The sequence below is a fragment of the Peromyscus californicus genome, unplaced genomic scaffold (assembly GCF_007827085.1).
Source record: "Peromyscus californicus insignis strain IS unplaced genomic scaffold, ASM782708v3 Scaffold_4__1_contigs__length_199733344, whole genome shotgun sequence".
Classification (NCBI taxonomy): Eukaryota; Metazoa; Chordata; class Mammalia; order Rodentia; family Cricetidae; genus Peromyscus; species Peromyscus californicus.
In genome coordinates, this window is record NW_026294562.1 from 149,644,804 (window position 1) to 149,666,441 (window position 21,638).

Sequence of the window (21,638 nt, forward strand, 5' to 3'; positions counted from 1 at the left end):
CTTTGGAAGACTCTGGAGAGTCTGCCCCAGTGTAGAGAGGACCCTGAGGCCCAGGCCTTGGAGCTTGGGATCTGAGCAGGAAATGCAGCTTCCCAGTTTCTACCTGGAAGTCCCCTTCCTCCTATATCTACATGTGTATTTGAGGATAGGAGGAACCCAGAAGGGTGTGTTCTCCGCTGAGCTCCAAGGGCTCAAAGAATGTGTGACAGCGACTCTCGAAGCTCCCCCAACTACGTCACCCTTCCTTACTGCAGGAGCCCCCAGCGGACAGGAGCTGGGGAATCTCTAGGACCAGGCCCAGAAAAAATCTTCCTATAGAAGATCATATACCACTTGAGTGCTTCTTAGCTTCTTGATGCACGTAAAATCAAAGGATGAAGATGGACCTCAGTGTTGGAGGACCTGACTGTCACACACAAGGCTCTGGAGTTGATTGCCATCATGGAAAAAACAAACAAACGAAGCAAAAACCAACCAACCAACCAAACGAACAAACAGAAAACTTCAAACCCCTTCTCTGGAAGTCCGTGTCCTAGCCTGCCACTCTTCCTGACTGCATGGGTCTCCTTTTAGCTCCCTGTATAAGCCAGACCCTCACCCCCTCGAGCCCCAAGCCCAGGCATATGTTCTCCTCTGCTCTCCACTTCACCCTCAGGGCTTACTTCTTCCCCACAGAGACCATGTCTCCTACCTACTAACCAACCTACTCCCACTCCAGGAGATCTCTCGGTTCTGCTGGGACATTACTAATCTTTTGTAACTTCGGTTTGTAATTTTTTGGAATTTGTCTACCAGAAGAAAAGGTGGTCCACTTCGGTCTGCACTCCTCATGACTAACGCAGATTAAGTACTCAATAGATAAGCCTTGAATGGATGCATTAGTCTGCCTCTTGGTCTGCCCATGCCCTTCGGGAAGAAGAGCCATGGGGACAGAAGGGCAAGGGAAGACTCTTGCAGGGTTTCCAGAAGCTCCTATGGTGACATCTGTTCGAGCACCAGCCCTGTGAGACCCTTATTCTCACACTGTTATACAGGGAGTATCACAGCGGTGACCCAAGGCCACAGCTAACAAGCAGAGCTGGGATTTGAACCCAGGTCTAGTAGGGCTCAGGTCTTCCAGGGCAAAGAGCACCCAAGTCCCCTTCAGGCCCCAACATCCAACCCTTTGCCTTAAGAGACATCTTAATCCTCACCTCTCTCTTCTCTACTGTTTTTTATTTTGTTTGTTCGTTGTTGAGACAAGGTCTCACTGTGTAGCCCTGGCTGGCCTGAAGCTTAATATGTAGACCAGGCTACCTCAAACTCAGAAATCTGCCTGCCTGCCTTTATTTTCCGAGTACTGGGATTAAAGGCCAGCACCACCACGCCCGACTGACTCTCTTCACGATTACTGAAGCTTGGAGGGCGGGGGCTCAGTGGTAAAGTGCTTGCCCGGCATACATGAGACTCTAGTTTGATACCCAGGATGCCCACCCCCTCCACACAACCCCTACCTCTTCACCTGGTCCATAAGGAAGGAGAAAACGGAACATCTTTTAAGTGACACTTTGAACCCCAGTGGTTCTGCTCTTTCGCGGGGCATAAGAGCCCTGTCTGCTGAGTTGGAGGGAGGCAGCTAGTGGGTGAGGACAGGAGAGGGACTCTTCTATTGGCAGAAGTCTTGGGACTGACTTTCCCTTCTGTCTCTCTGGAGACTGCATCTGCTGCATGCTTAGGTTTAAAGAGCAAGGGACTGTCCTCATGGAAGACACTTAATATGCATGGACTGGAGACTAGAAAATCAGGGTAGGAAACGGAAGAGGACTTGGCAATTTAGGGTTCACGATTCTATTTCTCTGTCTTCCTAGAGCCAAGCACAGACAACTGGAGATGGTCTTCCGAGAAAACATCCTGCTCCTGGGACCCCAGGCCCTGTGGACAGCTCTTAGACGCCAACTACTGCATTCAGAGCCCCCGCCCACAAGTCACACCCTTCTAGTCCACTTCTGAGACAGCCTGCAGGCCTGGCTCTGCCTCACCTGAAGCTCACACCAACCCTGTCCTGATGTGTCCACGTCTGCAGCATCATCTTCTCCACATTCTGTGAACAACTCGAGGCTGTAGCCAGACAAGCACTTCCAGGGGCGGAATAGCAATGGAATCTTCTCAGCACCTGCCACCACCACCCCTCCCCAGCTTTGTTCTTTGTTTTTTGAGAAAGGGTTTCCTCTATGTAACAGTCCTGGCTGTTCTGGAATTCATTATGTAGCCAGGCTGGCCTCGAACTCACAAAGATCTGCCTGCCTCTGCCTCCTGAGTGCTGGGACCAAAGGCGTGCGCCACCGCCCGGCTGCCTCAGCCTCTCTTATAATTTCTGAGTCATCCTTTCAGAATCTCCGGTATGCCAATGGACTAGGGAGGCAGCTCCATTTAGTGCAGACTGCTCTGGAGGTAGGAGTGTGAAGCCGAATGGCAGGGGGCTCCACAAATCGAGGGACCATTCCCAATCCAAGAATGTCTCCACGGAGACTTGAGGGAACAGTCTGGCCTTGTTCTCTAAAAGCACTCTCACACCTCATTCTACAGACTTTCAAGGGCACACAAGAAAGAGAACCGAAATACGGAAGTCTCTGGAAATCTGGCTGTGTGGTAACAATGCCACCATCACTCAAACTGCCCTTTAAAACTACGGTTAGCAGCCAGGTGGTGGTGGAGGACGGCTTTAATCCCAGCACCTGGGAGGCAGAGGCAGGAGGATCTCTGTGAGTTCGAGGCCAGCCTGGTCTACAGCGCGAGTTCCAGGACAGCCAGAGCTGTTACACAGAGAAACTCTGTCTTGAAAAACCAATATATATTTGTTTGTTTGTTACTTGATAGTAATGCCTCCTCCTGGAATTCTCCCGAACACCAGTCCGTAAACGAGCTTTAGGAGGTCCTGCTCTGGGGCACTGTGTGCAATTCTAGGCACATAAAAAGTTCCCAGCACATAGTAGGTCTCAGCACTTGGTTTCTCCCCTCCTCTCTGGCTGTGATCTGTTTCCCCATGGTCCCCCGTGGACATGCCATGCATGCAGATGCACACTCCTGGCGTCTGCTGAAGAAGGAGTGAACTCCGTCAGCTCCGATCTTGAGCCTCCCTTCCCTCCTGCTTCAGTCTTGGGTCAGCATCTTGTATCTCCTCAGCACACATGTCTGCAGCCTCCCCGGGTCTGTTTCCTCCTCACGGAAGAGCTGTTCCCAGACTCGGCCAAGGCAGCTCTGCCTCCTCCCACGGAACCCTGTCTTCCTGGAAGAGGCAGGCTGAGCCTCCTCCTCTGGAGTCTCCTGGAGGTCCAGCCTAAAGCCCCTTCCCATCCCTTCATCCTGGCTGCACTCTGCTCACTGACCGACAAGCTACCCTGCCAACAGCCACAGGAGATAGACCTTATTATCCCATTCCACAGATGAGGAAACAGAGTCGAGAGACAGATCTGAGACTCTAGACTAAGCCTGCTGGCTCTCAAATCCCATCTACCACATGGTGTCCACTTCCTGTGTATCTCTTTGAGTGCCCTTGTCCAACACACATTTATTAAGCACCTACTGTGTGCTAGATGCCAATCTTTTTCAACTAAATTTAGTAAGCTTTTCCTTTCCTAGGCTCTCACTCGCCATGGCGCGCAGAAGCCCTAACGGAGCTCTCAGTGTCCAGGAGCTGTTAGGGGTCTCTACCACACCGTCACCCCCATGTCCACCAGCACTAATGTTCTCCCACTGATGTGCAGCCGGCACGGTGTTCCGAGCCCTTCTCCCTCCCTGTGCTTAGGCCCTTGCCGGCAGGGGTGACTCACTCAGGCCGGGGGGAAAGGGGGTGTGAATCAATTAAATAATTCTTGCTGTACTCTGCATGCTTCCCAAGCTGCTGTGGGGATTAAAGTGCTCGGTGGGGCTTCCAGCTGCAATGCCCTGCCTTTGCCTCTCTGTGCCCGCCCAGCCTCTTCCCAGTCCTTGTCCTGGGGGCTTTGCAGGGCCTCCCAGACCCTCTGGTTGTATTCTGCTGGTGGAAGACACAACATGCGAACACGCAATATGAGGAGAGAGGAAGCGTGTCCTTGGTCCCTGATGGTTTCTCGCTGCCTGTCCAAGCTGCTCAGGTATACCTGCCCTTCCTCAAGGCCGGGGATGAGCTCATCTGGGGAGAAGCTGCCTGGCTCCTGCTGCGGCTCTGGCTGCTGCGAGCTTAGCATTTCTAGGGATGGTACATGGACATTTGCCTCCAGCATCACCTCTTCATGGCTGCACCTTTCATTAGCTCCTATGCTCTCCTTGTCCCCACCTCTGCCTTAGGTCCTTCACTTGTCTCCTCCACACCTGTGTGAGCCACAGAACGTGGACTGTGAGTGTGGGGGCGGGGCCAGCAAAGCCCTCCTGGACCGTGTCTGCACCTCTCCCTGCCTCAGTTTCTCTTTGAGGATAATGGCTTTCATCATTAATTCAGTGAGTTAATATGGGAAGAGTTCAGGGCAGTCTCCAGAAAAGCAGGCAGTCATGTGTGTTTATTATGTAAAACGAGGTAAGAACGAGAAGATGAAGTTCTGCACCCTCAGCAGCTGCCAGGGGTCCGCCCTCCATCACGGCAGGTGAGTCAAGGCCCAGCCTCCCTTCCACACAGTAAACACTCCAGCTTTATTTGACCCTTGTTTTATTATCTTGTGTTCTAATTTCACGTATGTTGCTGTGATGGAAACACTCCAATGACCAAAAGCAGCTTAGGTAGAAAAGGGTTAATTTGGCTCACAGTTCCAGGCTATCATCCATCACTGTTGGGAGTCAAGGCTGGAATCCAAAGTAGCTAGTCAGAAGGCACCCACAGTCGAAGGCAGAGAAAATAAACGTACCCTTCCTGCCAGCTCTCTTACTCATCTGGTGTCTTCACTCTCTTATGCTGTTCAGAACCTCGTGCCCAGTGAATGGCGCCTCCCACAATGGGCGAGCCTTCCTCCCTCAACTAACAACAAGACAGTCCCCCACAGCCAAGCCCATCGGCCCGTCTAATCCACTGAGTTCCTCAACCGAGTCTCTCTTTCCAGCCAGGTGATTTCAGGTTGTGGCAAGTCGGCATTTAAAACCAAAGGGAACATCTTCCATCTCAAAAAAACAAAAACAACGCTTTACTGAAGTGCGGTTTGGCACGTGAAAAGGTGTTTACATTCCGTGTATACAACTAGGTGAGTTTGGGGTGAAAATACGGCGTGACCTTCACCACGAAGGTCACGGACCTATCCTCCCTCTTTTCTGGCGTCTCAGCTGGGGCTGGTGGTGCAGTACTGTAGTCCAAGATACTCAGGGGACTGAGGCAAGAGTACCGCCGACTCAAGTCCTACCCGGGCCAGAGAGAGTTCAAAGGCAACCCAGGCAAGTTATCAAGGTCCTGTCTCAAAATAAGAAGTACAAAGGGAGCCTGGCCTCCTGGTCTATGTCCATAGCTCCTAGTACCTGGGAGGTGGAAAAAAAGAGGATTAGGAGTTCAAGGTGGCCGGGCGGCGGCGGCGGCGGCGGCGGCGGCGGCGGCGGCGCACGCCTTTAATCCCAGCACTCGGGAGGCAGAGGCAGGCGGATCTCTGTGAGTTCGAGGCCAGCCTGGTCTACAAATCAAGTTTCAGGACAGCCAGGACTGTTACACAGAGAAACCCTGTCTCAAAAAAAAAAAAAAAAAAGAAAAGAAAAAAGAAAAAACAAAAACAACAACAACAAAAAAAAAACCAAACCAAGGGGGAAAAAAAAAAGGAAGTTCAAGGCCGGTCCTCAAATACATAGGGAGTGTGAGGTCAGCCTACCTGGGCGACACAAGAGTCTTTCTCAGAACAAAAGAAAAGTAAAAGGGGGCTGGGAGTGTGGCTCAGCTGGGGTGTGGCAAGCCTGGCCTCCAATTGCACCTCTAGCTCCCCTACATGACCTGGGGTTCCTTTGTCTCATCCGGCCCCTGGTGATAATCTGGGTCTTCTCCCCATCTTCACTCCTACCCCAAGAACTCCAGAACCCTCACCTCTAGCCCCCCAACAGCCCTCTCCACCAGACACAGCTACAGGGCGCCTCGAATCGCAGGCATCCCAAAGGGACTCAGGGTTACTCTGTGCCCCCTCCGCCGCCGCCCTGCTCCTCATAGCGGGTGGCGTACCGTACCCACTTCGCACCTGCAGCCACTCCACAAGTAAAGCCTTCCAGCTCCACTGCCAACCTCCATCAGCAGAACCCGTTCCGAGTCCTGCTGAGTGAGGTCCTCCTTCCACTCTGGGAGTCACAGGGCCAGTCATATTTCAACGCAAACCACTCTCCATTAGCCTGCGCCTCTGAACTCTGTCGATGGCCTCATCCGCCTGTTCCTCTCAGAGTCCTGCCTGCTATTCTGAAGCTTGGCAGACAGATGCTTCCCTCTCTGTAGCCACCACTGTTCCCTCTTCCACATCCACCACATGGCGCCTCCCTCCTTTTCCAGGTTCAAATGTCACTGAATGGCTGTACACAACATACCACCTGCTGGTTTTTATACCCCCCCCCACAGGGTTACTTTCCCCCCAGCATTCATCACAGCACCCCATCATAAGAAACTGTTCGTTTCCTTGGAAACTGTCTTCCTCCTGATGAGGGCAGGGCTTTGTTAAGCTCTTCAGGGCTTAGAACTCTGCCTGGCGTATATTAGGAGGCCAGAGAGTGTTTATTGCACACATGCATAAATGAATGAATGGACAAATGAATGAATGGATGAATGGATGAATGCATAGCAAACCCTAGAAGGAAAGGGCTCTTCTGGTCTCATTCATCCCACCCTCCCTCACTGCTTGACTGGCCTCGGGCTGCTGGGCCTGGGGCAGGGTACACCAGAGCTGCTCATAAACGTGTGATTGCTGGAGAGGCAATAAACGTTTTCCTAGCAAATGAGTAACCAGGTTTCTCCAACTCCAGCGCTGCTGGGAACAAGGAGGCTTCTTTGAGAAGCCGGTGCTCTACTCTCTCCAGGGAGAGTCCTTAGTCCCTGATCATCCTGGCCTGGCTCTTCCCAACCCAAGGCTGTTCCCTCCTACCGGGAAGGGCAGTTAGTGCTGTAAATACTGTTGGCTGCTTCTGGACAGGAACCATGAAAGGCTGTAGGAGCAACAGCTAGAGAGAACCTTTACAGTAATGCATACAGACTGGCCAGGGACCAGAGCATCCTACACTCAAATTCCTACCAATTCCTGTCTCCTATAGGCACTGCACACACACCCCCTCATACAGCGAAGGACACAAAAGCTCAGAGACTGAATGGCTTGCTCTAGGTCTCCATATTAGTGAGTGGCAGGGGTGAGACTTGACCCTACTCTCAGGATTCCCTAAAAGCCCAGTTTACATAAGCCTCCTACACCCATGCAGGACATGTTATTAAACAGTAAGCCCAATTCACAGATTTGAGACCTGAGTCACAGACAGGACAAGTAACTTCGAGGTCACCCAGCGTCATCCATGACAATACCTTAAACACCACCTCTAGTAATTAAAGATTTAGATTGCAAACTTCTGTTTAGGAGTGAATTTACCCCAAACAGTCAGGAAGGGGGTATATAGAACAAGCAACAGCAAACTGTAAAGTCCGCCCAGCTTGCGTCTCTACCGCATGTCCCCTCTCAATTCTCAGATGATCCCCATCCTGGTAGGGGAAGGCCGTTGCTGTATCTGAGACAGAAGGGCACAAAGTCCAGTCCAGGCCTTGCTCACTGAGATGCCTGCCCTGCCTGTGACATGGGAACATTAATAGGTAATGACTCAGAGGAGGAGCCTGGACAGGGAAATGCAGGGGCCCGAGGCCGTCGAGAACCAGGAAAGAAAGAAGAGGGGCGAATGTGTAGTCAAGCCAGACATCAGGGACCCTGGGGGTGATTCTCTCGAAAGAGGTAAAGTGCAGGTAACAGCCCTGCAGGAAAGCTAAAGAAAAGCTGAAGTTACTCCTAGACCGAAGCCAGGAAAGAGAAATTCAAGCTGAGACAGGGGACGGGAGCCTTTAAAGTGGGTTGACTGAAACCTACACTCAGCAAATGTTCAGGACAGCTGAGATGTCTCCCCACACACACATCCCCGGGCTCACAGTGCACTTCTCAACACAAATGGTTCCCTTAATATTCACCAGCTCCCCAGTCCTGCTCAACTCTCAGTCACTTCTCATCCCTGGGAACGGGAGCCGGAATGCCCGAGGCGTCCACCCTTGCTGCCCCTACCAAACCTTGATCCCAACGCTCTGTGCCCAAGGCCTGCCTCCCACCCTTACAATAAGCCACGAGAGGGAACAGACTGGGCCTGACACAAAACAGGTGCTCAGAACATGTTTTAAGTGAATGGTTGATCCCTGCTGCTGGACCTAAACTCTTGACCTGTAACCTCTGGGGTCCCACAGTGGGGCACCCAATCCTTGCTTTAGGCATTCTACCCCTCGGACTGGAAAGGGGTTCATCTTGGTGTCAAGCCCCAGAGTACACAGCTCCCTACTCCTCGGGCAAGGCCTGTGAGTAGCTGTTGACTGGCTTCGCCCCCATCTGGAGCCTGGTAGGAGGTCCACCCCTGGGCCCCTGCCTCTCGGTGGTCTTCCGTGGCCTCACAGATCCTGCAGTCCGGGAAATACGTTTGGAAGTTCCTGACTTCAGTAAAGGTCTTGGAGGACTTTAAAGAACCAGTGTGGCCCCTCCCCAGGACATACCCAGGGAAGTAGGATTCTACTAGAGGGGTCTGTCAGACCAAAGCCAGGCTCTTCACACCCTCAACCCCTCCTCGGTCCTTCCCCTGAAGCTGGGCTGCACTTTTTTAAACCTGTCCCTCTGCCCTGTAGAAATGTCCGGGTGCTGGCAGGATGCTCCCGGTTACTCTGGAAGTCAAAGGCCAAAGAAAGGCCCAGTTTCCCTTCTCTCTGCCTGGCCCAGACACTTGCTGGGGTCCAGGAGACCCCTAGAATGGGGGCACCAGTAAGGAAGGAACTTTAGCACTGTCTGGGTTCCCTGTCCAGTTTATCAGCCCCTGGAGGGCCAAAGGAGAAGCGACATTTTCTGGGGAGGGTCATTTTGGAAGCTCACACAGCGGGACTCCTAGCGTTCCCCCCTCATTCTGCTGAGGACCCCCCAACTTCAGAAGTTCAAGCCTGCCCAAGGCCCTCAGACCAGGGAGAGGGTCCTTGTCCATCTCCCACCCACCGGACCAGGGACTCCACAGTCCACAGGGCTCGAGGCACCTCTTAGCTCTGACCTTGTGTCGGAATTCCCGGGCCACCTTCCGGTCCATGGCTGAACCTAATCCAGTTGCGTCCCGCAGCTCAACCCGCTCCTTAGGGTGCCGGTCTGCGATGATGCCCGGGTGAGTCAGCCACCAGACCGAGGACACGCCTTTCCCGGGGCTAGGGGCGGGGCCTGGGAGAAGCAGGGGCGGGGCTGGGAGGAGAAAGGGCAGCCTGGAGATGGAGTCACCTGTCCTGGAGTTCAGCACCGAGGCTCTGAAAGGAAAGGGACTCCACTGTGTGGAAGTGCTAATGGGGGCTTGGTTAGCGAGGCTGGCGGGTTTTTGGAGTGGTTCCCCCCACACGTGGTTAAGGCAGAAGACTGAGGAGAGGAGACTTCTGGCAGAGGGGGTCAGAGGTAGTTTGGAACTTCGTTTCCTTTTTCAAAGAGTGCCCCATATAGCCCCGGCAGGCCTTGAACTCAGTATGTAGCCAAGGAGATGGTCCCCCGAAGTCCTTGCCTCTACCTCGCAAATGCTGGGATCACAAACCTGGCCCAATGTGTCCAGCTGAGGTTTGGAACTCTTTGTGATGGCATTGGCATAGAAGTTCGGAGATCCTTCATGGAGGTGGACTCACAGGCAGAAGCCATGGCCTTCCTGAGCCCACCTCTCCACCCCCATTCCCACCCCCACCTCCACCCCTTACTCCATACACTTCTCACCTTCTGCTAGGTTTCACCCGGATCTCTTCCACTCACCTTCCCAGTACAAAAACTCCTGGGGGCAGGTCAGGCTGGGGGGGGGGGCAGGCTGGTTCTTTCTGTGTTCCATGGGAGCCTGCCAGTGTGGGGGAACGCCCCCAGCCACTGACTCACTTTCCCTTCCCTCTTCCTTCCCTGCTCGGTCCCCAACAAACCAGGAAGTAACCCAGCACACACATTCACTGGTGTGTGGTGGGGTGTGGACCTAGTGCCTGGCTTTAGCAGAGGAGGTGCCTGACATGTGCAAGCCATGTTAAGGGATGGACCAGGAGATCAACAGTGGCCCAGATCAGGTGGGCACTTAACAGCTGTAACTTAGAGACATGAGAAGCCTCTTCGGATCCCTCTGCCATTTGCCGGGGCTTAGCAAGCAAGCTGTTTTCATGGGTGCTAAACTACGGCCTAGATTAAGATATAAATTATGCCTGAGAAAATAACTTGGAAAATATGATCTGTGTTCTCACCTTCTGATCTAGTTTCACTCTGGCGCTGTGAAAAACACTCTGCCCAGGAGCAACTTGGGGACGAAAGGATCATTCCATCTTGCGCTTCCAGGTCGAATCCATCCTTGACAGAAGAAAAGGCAGGAACCCAAGCAGGAAGTTGAAGCGGAAACTGTGGAGGAGTGCTGCTCTCTCCGGCTCACTCACTCCCAGGCGCGTGCTCAGCTGGCTTGCTTATAAAGCTCAGGACCACTTGTCTAGGGATAGTGGCGCCCACAGTGGGCTGCGCCCTTCTGCATCAATTAATAAGACAGTCCCCCTAGACACGCAAGCCCACAGGCCAGTCTGATCCAGGCAACTCCTCAGTCAAGGCTCTTTCCTCTCAGGTGACTCTAGGCTGTGTCAAGTTGACAGTTAATGGAAACTAAGATTCTTTGCTATTTACTGGGTAAGTCGGAGAGACCTCTGAGGCGTTTAGTGGTTCAGAGAAGACCACACGAGATATAGTCCTCTTTCAGTTTACATCTTTGAGTCTCCGCCTGTCTTTTCCTACTTCTTCTTTTTTTTTGAAAGTTTATTGATTGATTGATTGATTGATTGTGTGTGAGTGTTTGGCTTGCATGTAGGCGTGTACACTATGCGTGTGTGTGCCTGGTGCCTGGGAAGGCCGAAGAGGGTTCCTAGAACTTGAGTTATGGTCAGTTGTACACCATGTGGGTGCTGGGAACTGAACCCCAGTCCTCTGCAGGAGCAACAAGTACTCTTCACCCCTGAGCCATTTCTCCAGCCTCTGCTGCGTCACATGGCTGTTGGTCTCCTATTTAGAATCCAGAACAAAGAATGTTCTTACCCAGAAGAACGCAGCCCACAGCCAGCTGGCCCTTCTTTCCGGTGACCATAGACACTTTAAAAAACAAAACAAAACAAAACAAAAACCTACTCTTTATTGATTTTTCGTGTGGCACTGGGTCCTGATTCTCTTTCCACAAATGCCTCTGCTCTGAGACCACCCTGTGTTCTGCAGGACTCTGTCGGTGACTCTCAGCTGCTGTCCCCAAGAGGCCAGCTTACCCACCATGTGTTTAGAACAGTAAGTGGCACAAAAGAGACTCTCAACACATCTGCTAAATGAGTGTGTGCATCCCAAATTATACCCCTCCCCGGGGCTTTGTAAGGGGCCAAGTCTTCCTGGACATGAAATACCTCTTGTTCATAAAACCAAAGTTGTTGTTGCCACTCTGGCCTTGATGGGGACAGCAAAGCCCTTTGCTCACACACAGTATTTCCTGAGCCAGCACTGGCATCCTGAGGACTAAGGCATGGCCTTCCCCATTTGAGCCCTTACCGAGGATAAGATGGTGACTTGGGGCCCAGATGGAAGCCAGAGTGGGCAGCTATGGAAGCACAGACTGGGACTCTGCAAGCCCGAGCCCTGCTCTGCCACTGACTGCCGAGTGGCATGTCCCAGGCCGAGTGTAGCCTTCTATAAACGGAGAGAGGGTAGGTAACTCCGGACTGTACCAGAACGTCTGTTTTCTAGTGGAAGGGGCTTCTAGGACCCAGGTGAGGGAACTGGAGTCTGTGCTGGGTGCCTCCTTGCTCCCCCAGGGGACTTCCCTGGGGAGGGGTAGTTACAGTGGCTACAGCCCGGCTTTTAACTTATGGTAATGAGCTGGGCAGCCCTGTAACTCTAGCTTGGGGAGGAGTCAGGTGCCTGGGAGGAGGGCCTTAAGGAGCTGCAGGGCTGAAAGCCGAGGGACAGCTGCTGCCCGTGGAGGTGTGACCCACCTAGGAGCAGAGCCCAGCGGCAGGCTCTCCCGTCGCCTGGCACCCCGATGGGAGCCCGTGCCACCGGACTACGCTTGCTTCTCTCTTGTTTCTGTCTGTTCGGCGTTGAGCCTGCTACGGAGTTCATGCAGGTGCAGCGTCAGGGTGAGGAAGGGCCTGTGAACTGGGGAAGCCCGGGGCTGGGGGGATGTTTAGGGGAACAGGTCTGGGCAGGCTGAAGAGAGCCAGGAGACAGATGGTGTAAGGAAGGGCAGAGACCCGTGAGCGGGGAGGCAGATATCGAGACGGCCGTGCCTGGGACCCAGATGGCCCTAAGTTAGTTGAGAAGAGACCCAAGGTGGAGAACTAGAGAGAACTGAGGCCCAAGGAGTAGAAGGAAAGAGGGAGACCTTCTCTGGAGAGTCCTGGGAACTGGAGAAGGGACTTGAGACAGCTGGAGGTGGAGCGGAGGCAGGCAGTGCTGGGTTTTGGGGGTCAGCGGGAGAACAGGGCAGGAGGCCCCGCAAAGGGGGCTTACCTGGAGTGGAGACCACCATCCCTCCTTAGCACCAGCACTTACATGGAGAGCCAGTACAGAGCTGCAGCCGGAGCCCGCCCCTGAGCCCGCCCCTGAGCCCAGGTGAGTGCGTCTGTCCACTGCCTCCCACCTTATCTCGGCACAAACGGTCCAGGGGCTTAGCATACAGGGAGGGCTGGGCTCCGGGGTGAGTGGAAGCAGGCCTGCTCCGACTCCCCACCTCTGGCAAGCTCATTTCTCATCTAGTCACAGCTACCAGGAGATGTCCCTTGCAGAAGATGTCACAACCGCGATGGAAGGCCAGGTAAGAGATGCCTGGGGGAGGGGGTGTCGCTGGGGAAGGGGCTTCTTTCTGGGCCTGAGGTAATCACAGATCTTTTTGGAGGGTTTATTCAGAGAAGAGCTAACATTCCTGGGGTCTGGATGTGCAAATTCGTGAAATCCATGTGTTTCTCTTTTCCTAGTCTCTTGGGTCCCTAGTGATTTTTTTTTTTTTTTTTTTGGAAAGGTGGGCACAAGGCTCTTTCGGGAGATAGCTGAGTTCCCCTCCACCCCAGAGGACAGCAGGCAGCTGTGGGTTTAAGAGGGTGGTGTTCTCCTTCTCTCCCCTGTCTGGCCCGTGAGAACTGGAAATCCTATTTCAGGCTCCTCTCCATACCATACCTTGTGCAGTGCCCCAGGAAGGCAGCTCAGAGAGGCAAGACCTGGGCCACCTGCTGGGGGCTGCGAGGAAAGACCAGTCAAGGAGCAAAGGCCAGAGAGGTGGATAGAGCTTGAGGCTGTCCTCTGACCTGCATACTCTCACGTGTACACAGACACACACACACACACACACACACACACACACACACACACACACACACAGAGAGAGAGAGAGAGAGAGAGAGAGAGAGAGAGAGAGAGAGATGCACACACACAGAGAACACACACACACACACACACACACAGAGATGCACACACAGAGAGAGAGAGAGAGAGAGAGAGAGATGCACACACAGAGAACACACACACACAGAGAGAGAGATGCACACACACAGAGAACACACACACGCACACACACGCACACACACACACACAATCCGCTGACTTCTGACCATCCCCTGGGGCCCACCCTCCCGGGATCCTTTGCTTTTGAAGGTTTGTTTTCTCCATTTGCCAGACTTTGGTGATCTCTGGATTGGATGACTCAGATTCTCTTTCTAATCCTGGCTTCCACTTGTCTTCTTCATTCCACAACCACAGACACCTTACACATCAGTCCACCGATGGTGAAGCTCCTTCAGAAGGCTTGACCCTCAGCTGTGTCCAGCTCCCTTTGGGCCAGCGAGTTAGGGGGAATGATTTATACTATAAAAACTGTCCCTGCTCTCTGCCCTGCATGCACAGGGTGCAGAAGCTCAACATGGGCAGATGCAGCATGCTCCTGTCCAGGGCTTGTTCTTCTTCTCATCGGCCTGCTCTTCCAGGCATCGGGTTCAGGATCAGAGTCCTATACTATTTGAGTTGAAAAGTGGAAGTTGAAAGGACTTTCTTCTCGTAGACAGGCAAGCTGACTTTTTGGGACCCCACAAGGAGCAGGTAGACCAAAGTGTTGTTGGAGCCAGGTCTGCCCCTCTGCCCACGGGACTCTAGAAGTTTGTGCATTTTCACAGGGCCAGTGACTCTTACATCCATACGCCTCATTCCCACTGGACGGTATGCTTCCCTTGCTGGTTTCCTGGTTAGGCAGCTTCACCCATTTCCACTGAGAGAGGTCTGGTCTTAAGAATTTCTATTGCGAGGATAAGATACCATGACCAAAAGCAGCTTGGGGAGGAAGGGGTTTATTTCATCTACAACTCTCAGCTCACAGCTCATCACTGAGGGAAGTCAAGGCAGACAGGAACCTGGAGGTAGAACTGAAGCAGAGGCCATGGAGGAATGCTGCTTACTAGCTTGCTCCCCATGCCTTTCTCAGCCTGCTTTCTTAAACCATCCAAGACACTTGCCCAGGGTTGGTACTTCTCCAGTAAGCTGTGCACTCTCAAATCGATTATCAGTCATGAAATTCCCCCACAGACTGGCCTACAGGCAAATCTTATGGAGGCATTTTCTCAGTTGAGTCTCTCTTCCCAAATGACTCCTGCCTGTGTCAAATTGACGTGAAACTAACGAACACAGGTCCTGAGCATCTAATCTAGGTAACACAGGGAGATAGCTCCCATTATTCCAGAGTTAAAAGGACTGACAGTACTCTCCCTCTGTAGTAACTGGGGACCTCACGCCCATGTATTGTGGATGCTTTGGGGATTTCTATCCAGAATGCCTGGTCTGAGAAAGTAGGGATGGGTCCCAGACTAGTAGCCAAGCAAGCTTACTTTCTTTTCTTTTTCTCTTTGGAGACAAGGTCTTGCTTCATGGCTGTGGCTGGCCTAGAACTTGCTATATAGACCAGGCTGGCCTTGAGCTCACAGGATCCACCTGCCTCTGTAGAGCTCAGGTATTTTCCAGAGGACTAGAGGTGTAACCAGGAGGCCATGAACCAGGCTGAGGAAAAAGACACTGTTATTTCAAACACCAAGTGAGGTTTAGCATACTTTCGATTACTGCTACTGTAACCACAAGAGTATTAGCAGTGCCAATTACTGAAGGGAGGCACAGGGGTTTCCTATCACCAGCAGATGACAGTTACGTTTGCTACTCTTAAAGATGTACAGTTTTACTCAAGCACACATCAATAAAAGGTTTTCATATTTACATTATAATATAATTGGTTTCCTTTGTAATCTTAGATTTTATGTATTTACACAATTTTATGAGACGGTGCCACCACAGGCCTCACTAGACTGTTAAAGGGGTTCATGACATGAAAATGATTACAAACCCCTGGTTTGTCCTGAGGACCAATTATTTGGACGAGATTTAAAGAATTCTCCAAGCCAGGGGTGATTCCAACACTTGGGAGTGGAGGCAGGAGGGTCAGGAGTTCCAGTTACCTTTGGTGAAATATCAATACAGTAAAATCAAGAATTTTCCAGGAAATGGCTTTGGTGCTTTGTAGCTTAGAAGCTGCATCTGAGGTGGTATGGTGGCTGCATTTACAAAGGCTGTGCTTGATTAGAAGCTGTCCAGGGACCATGGGAAGAGGGTGGCAACTGTTCCCTCCATACACCCTTTCCCATTCCCCGAGGTCTCCGAAGGCCCGGAGGATTGCTAGCAAGGTGGGACACCTGATTTCTGGGGCTACGTAAGAATTTCTGGGGAGATCTGGGGAACCAGGGGCTAAAGTGGGGCAGGAACATGGAAAACTTATAAGGATTGGTCAAGGACTTCCCAGTCGGTGAGAAGGAGGTGGTTTGAGCACCTGGTGGATCGGAAGTCAGACTTCACCTGCCAAGGTGGGGGGGGGGGGGCGAGCTTGGCTGGGCTCCAGGCTTCCAAACATTCCTTTTGTTCTGAATCCTCTGCTGGAAGCAGGGCTTCATCTTGGGCATGTTTAGATGCTGAGAAAGAAGACATGGGAACCGAATACCCCGGTGCTCAGAACTAATTGTTCTCTGTCCCTAAAAGGAGGCTGCAGCCCCAGATGCGGTGGCCATGTCTTCATGGGAAAGGCGTCTCCATCGGGCCAAGTGTGCACCATCTTGTGAGTTGCGCCCTTCTCGTGACCCACGTGTAGGAGAGTCTGGGAAGGCACCACTTGGGAGCCCCTTTCTGTGCATGGAGTCCCTTCCTGTCTTCCCCAGCTTGGCCTGCAGGGCCTCTCCGTGTCCTGCTCACATGCTCATGGCCTGGCTCCTGCTCATACTGTCTGACTTGTGAGATGGTTGGTCCCTCACCCCACCTCACACTTCTTCTGGTCTTGCTTCCTACTTCCTGTGGGGCGGTCCTGCAGTGTGTTAATTCCTGTGGTCTACATCCTCACCTCTCCTGTATCTAAGGCCTCCTCGCCTACCCCGACACGTATGTCTAGTTGCGTGTCCTGTGTCTGTGCTGCCCCCATTGGGGGCAGTGTTCGTGTGCGTGTCCTGTCCATGACTCCTTCCTTCACCATACTCTGTCTCCTCCCCATGTGTGGTCATTCTCTCTCCTGTGTTCTCACACTCATCCAGGTTCATACTTCGGCCTCTTCTTGAACAGTGAATGCACGAGGCAGCCTCTCCCTGCTCCCCTCAAAGCCTTCCTAGTCTTGGTCTTGCTGTCTTGCCTGTTAGCCAGAAGCTTAGCTTAGTTTAGGGAAATGGAGTCCCAGGTCAAGTGGCCTCAGGGCCACTTCACGCATACTAAGGCTAAGGCTCTAAGACCGTACCCTGAATTTCCATCAGAAAATGGACTGTGCCGTGGTCTTATGCATCCCGTGTGGCTCCCGTCAGGCTGGCTGTCTCGGGCAGAGGCTTCACTTCCCTGGCGCCTGCTGGGAGGAGGTGTGTGTCTTGGTTCTGCTGGTCTGGGGCAGCGGGGAACCTCCCTGTATCTCTCTTACAGACTTGTTCTCCTGCTTCAATGGGGGCGAGTGTGTGCACCCAGCTTTCTGTGACTGCAGACGCTTCAATGCCACTGGACCTCGTTGCCAGTTGGGTAGGTCTGATCTCTCCAGCCCCAGGAGGGACTGTGGGTTCAGAGAAGCTGTAGGTCCAGGAGCTGAGAGCCTGGGGGACAGAGGTGGCCCTGCCAGGTCTGGAACTCAGCCTCCAGCACGGTGCTCATGCAGAGCTAGGCTCACTTTGCTCTGTCTCAGTGTATAACGCCGGCCCTGAGCGGGACAGCATCTGCCGGTCCTGGGGGCAGTACCACGTGGAGACGTTTGATGGCCTGTACTACTACCTCTCTGGAAAGGGCAGCTACATGCTGGTGGGACACCACGAACCGGAGGGCCAGAGCTTTTCCATCCAGGTGAGGCCTCCTCTCTTCAGCCCTGCTGGTCCACGCAGGCTCCACTAGGCACTGGGAGCTGGGCAAGGCCGGGACCTTCCTTTTCCACTTTCCCCAGCTCCTGGGACTCCGTGTCTAGAAGGAGCCACAGTCTCTAAGCCCCTGCTCACCACTTGGCCCGGCTGCCCATTTGATCATTTAGTCAGGCGATGGTGCGTACTGTGCCCTTTTTCCGAGTACCGAGTTTCACGGTGGGATGCCCTTAGGACAGACGTGGCCTTTGTCCTCGAGGACCTTCACTTTAATAGAGAAACCACCGCACAGACACAAGTGCCACAGGGAGCTGCGGTGGCAAAGTGTCGAAGCCTGAAAGGCCGCGTCCTGGGCACCTGATCTGGACTCCGTGAAGGATGGCGGTGACAGAAGGTTTCTTACAGGAAGTGACGTTTATTGAGATAGAAAAGGAGACTCATTGGAGGTAGCCAGGGGAGAGAAGTGGGGTTGGGGTGACAAGGCATTCTAGACAGGAATGCTCATGTTAAGAAAGAGTATGGTGCCTTGGAGAGGATGACGGGAATCTTGGGTGACCCTGTGTACACTGCCTTCCCCTGAGAGCCTTCCTGTGTTTCCTGACATCCCAAGCAGCAGAGGAGACACTCTGGGTAAAAGCCCCTCACCTCCCCGCGGGTGTCTTACACCAACTGTTTCCTGGCCGGTCTTCTTTCCCACATGAGACCTTTCTGGGCCAGACCATGTCTTTTGGGCTTGTTCCCTGAACCAAGATGAGTGTGTTTGGGCAAAGCTTGTCAGACATCTGAGTGCCGGGTGAGATTTGGCGTCCAACAGATCTGATGGGCATTTCTGATGAGGGCACCTCGGCTGGCTGTGAGTTGCAGGGGCGGAGGTAGGATTAGGGAGTTCTCAGTGCTCACTCGGGGTCATCCCTCTCCTGGCTGGCTGTGATCCTCCTGCCTCAGGCCTAGACTGAAGGTCATGTCCTGGGTGTCTAGGTGCCATGACAAGCATCACTTCCTACATCTCGGTCTGTCATACCTCAGAGTTATTTGTAATTGGGTCATTTTCACAACTGTTACAGTTACATAGATGTCACCTGAGTGGGTTATGCAATCAATGCAGTGAGTTATACCCTGCATCAAAAAAGGAGAGGCCGGGCGGTGGTGGCGCACGCCTTTAATCCCAGCACTTGGGAGGCAGAGCCAGGTGGATCTCTGTGAGTTCGAGGCCAGCCTGGGCTACCAAGTGAGTCCCAGGAAAGGCGCAAAGCTACACAGAGAAACCCTGTCTCGAAAAACAAAAAAAAAAAAACAAAAAAAAAAAAAAAAGGAGAGAATGAAAAGATACACACACACACGCGCGCGCACACACACACACACACACACACACACACATACACGCACACACAGGCATGCACGCACGCAGGCACGCAGGCATGCATACATCCTTATTAATATGAAGATGTAGAATAATTTTGTTTTGTTTATATATAGACATTTCTTTCTGTGAGTCATGATCAGCAATGCTTGATCTGGGTAGAGTGGCACACACATTAAATCCCAGGATAGAAGAATTGAGGGACAGAGGCAGGTGGATCTCTGAGTTGAAGCTAGCTTGGTCCACGTAGTGAGTTCCTGGCCAGCCAGAGCTACACTGTAAGACACCATTTAAACAAAACCAACAGTGTTTGAAAAACAATTTAGGACGGGGGTGGTTTCCATGATTCCACCTCTCAGTCAAAGAAGCTTCAGGCCGGTCCACCATATCTAAAGGCAACAGAGTGGAAAGTTGGCTCCTGGGGAGTGTCTCCACCTTTCAAACTCTTTCCCGCAAGCACTAAAAACCTGCACCGGCCTCTGGATCTATGGTCCTTAAAGTGTGGGTTCTTGACTGGAGTCAGAGAAGATGCATATGGGATGAGCAGCATGGGGGGGGGGTGTCTCTGTGTGCAGAACAGGGTTAATCTGTGCATGCCAGGAGCGTGTGGGATATAGAGCATGTGCCTAGATGGTGTCCGTGAGCATGTGTGTCTGGGTGTGTCCCAGTATGCACATCTGTGTGACGCAATGTAAGTGCATATCTTGCCTTTTGATTTGATGAAACTTGGAGATGCCCCAATGATCTGGGAAAGGCTCTGGAATCCGACGCATTCAGATCTGGGTCAGAATCCTATCTTTGCTATTTCCTAGTCTTGTGTGCATGCGGCCTTCGTCCCTTCTCTCTGTTCCTCAGACAGTCTTGAAATGCGGGCAGTCAGAGCTCCGCCCCTGCTGCAGTGTTGGAGGGGGGCACTGGGAAGGGCCACAGAGGAAATGTGTTCGGCACACGGGGGCCACAAATCACCCCACATCGGTGCAGTGAAGCTCAGGCTGGCCTGTGGCAGTTGCTGCAGACTGCCCTCTGAATACCTGCCCACCCCAATCAGGTGCACAATGACCCACAGTGTGGCTCTGCCCACTACACCTGTCCGAGGTCTGTCAGCCTCTTCCTCTCCGGTGAACGTGAGATCCGCCTGGCCAAGGAGGTCACCCACGGAGGTGTAAGGTAACTGTGTCCTTCCACTTCCCTGACGTGGGGCAGAGGCTCTCTGTCCCTGTCAAGCTGAAAGGAAATCGGTATCTGAGGGCAGACAGCCTCTCCCACTCTCAGGCAGAAGTGCACACCGGGCCAGTATGTGTCTAGCCTGTGGTACTGGCAGATGGATGCGTGCCTCCTGGTGCTCCGCAGCTATCAGATGCAGTAAAAAATGCTACAGAGCTGAGAGTTTCCCACCGGAAGTCTTTCTCCTGAGCTCACGTACAGTTCCTCTGAACACTCACACGTACTTATCCCTTTCTGAGGCCAGAGGGTCGCATTTGAATGACGGTTGTCATGCTGGACCTTAGGGATTCCTGGGGACACCTGACCCGGAGGGAGCCCCTGTCTGAAGTGTCCTTGCTCTCCTCCTCGGTGCCCTGTCCTTCCTTGCTGTCTGGTGTCCTGAGTCGCTGCTCCCCACCCCCGCAGGCCCAGTGCCTGCCCCAACCCTGGACCTGGCAGGATAGTGCCAAGGGCAAAGCTGTGGCCTGAGGGGTTTCTCCTGCAAGTCAAGTGGGTTCGGACCTACCCCTGGCTAGATGTTGGCTTCTCTGGTCAGCTGGATGGAAGCTGCCAGATTCCAGACCCTGTGGCTGCGAAACCAAGATGGGGCAGGCAGAGCAGGGCTCCTCTCTGTTCCCGACCTTCTGTTCCTCCCCTTGCCCCTGCTCTCGGCACGCTCCCTATAAAACACAGCAAAATGAAAGCCTTTGTGCATGCTACTGTCTCCCTCCCTCCTGTCTGGGAGAAAGGAGCTGCTGGATTGATTCTCTCAAGATTTATCCCTGCCAACCACATTGTGATTTGTTGTTGTTGTTGTTTTGTTTTGTTTTGGTTTTTGAGACAGGGTTTCTCTGTGTAGTTTTGGTGCCTGTCCTAGAACTCGCTCTGTAGCCCAGGCTGGCCTCGAACTCACAGAAATCCGCCTGCCTCTGCCTCCCAAGTGCTGGGATTAAAGGCGTGTGCCACCACTGCCTGGCCACACTGTGATTTTGAAAGACCTCCCTGAAGATAAAAGAATCCTGATGCACTTTGGTGCACTTAGGAATTCTGGGAACATGGAGGATGAGGACATAAGGAGCTCCTATCACTAGGTTAGGGGTAGCCGGCCTTGTGGTGAAGAACAGGGCCCGTGGGAGTTATGTGGGTGCTCTGCAGCCCTGGGCTTTGCTCTCAGGGTCCAGCTGCCACAGGCGGTGGGGGGTGTGCAGCTGCAGCAGCTGGCTGGTTATGTCATCGCACGGCACCCATCAGCCTTCACACTGGCCTGGGATGGTACCTCAGCTGTCTACATCAAGGTGAGCCCAGAGTTTCTGGGCTGGACACATGGGCTGTGTGGGAACAACAATGCTGACCCTCAGGATGACCTGGTGACCAGCTATGGTGAGTCCAAAGGAAGGTACCTGGGGGGATATTTTGCTGGCGATGGAGACTGGGTCAGGATGGGAGTTGGTTGCTCTGGCCAGACCTCTGATGTCATGGTCACTGATGGTC

General features: G+C 53.0%; 2 protein-coding genes across 3 annotated transcripts in view; one reads left to right on the forward strand and one right to left on the reverse strand.

Moving 5' to 3' along the window:
* Ush1c (USH1 protein network component harmonin) overlaps window positions 1-9,325 on the reverse strand; it is a 46,957-nt gene extending 37,632 nt beyond the window's left edge. For both annotated transcript variants that reach the window (XM_052713508.1, XM_052713507.1), the window contains exon 1: window positions 9,223-9,325. In XM_052713508.1, the coding sequence (XP_052569468.1) occupies window positions 9,223-9,258 (36 nt within the window). In that variant the 5' untranslated portion in view covers window positions 9,259-9,325. The remainder of the gene's footprint in view (window positions 1-9,222) is intronic.
* Window positions 9,326-12,179: 2,854 nt separating this feature from the next.
* Window positions 12,180-21,638, forward strand: part of Otog (otogelin) — a 74,487-nt gene continuing 65,028 nt past the window's right edge. Inside the window, 8 exon segments of the mRNA XM_052713155.1 lie at window positions 12,180-12,328; window positions 12,731-12,803; window positions 12,948-13,005; window positions 16,251-16,326; window positions 17,166-17,258; window positions 17,419-17,573; window positions 19,993-20,111; window positions 21,322-21,527. Coding sequence (XP_052569115.1) covers window positions 12,232-12,328; window positions 12,731-12,803; window positions 12,948-13,005; window positions 16,251-16,326; window positions 17,166-17,258; window positions 17,419-17,573; window positions 19,993-20,111; window positions 21,322-21,527 — 877 coding nt within the window. The 5' untranslated portion in view covers window positions 12,180-12,231.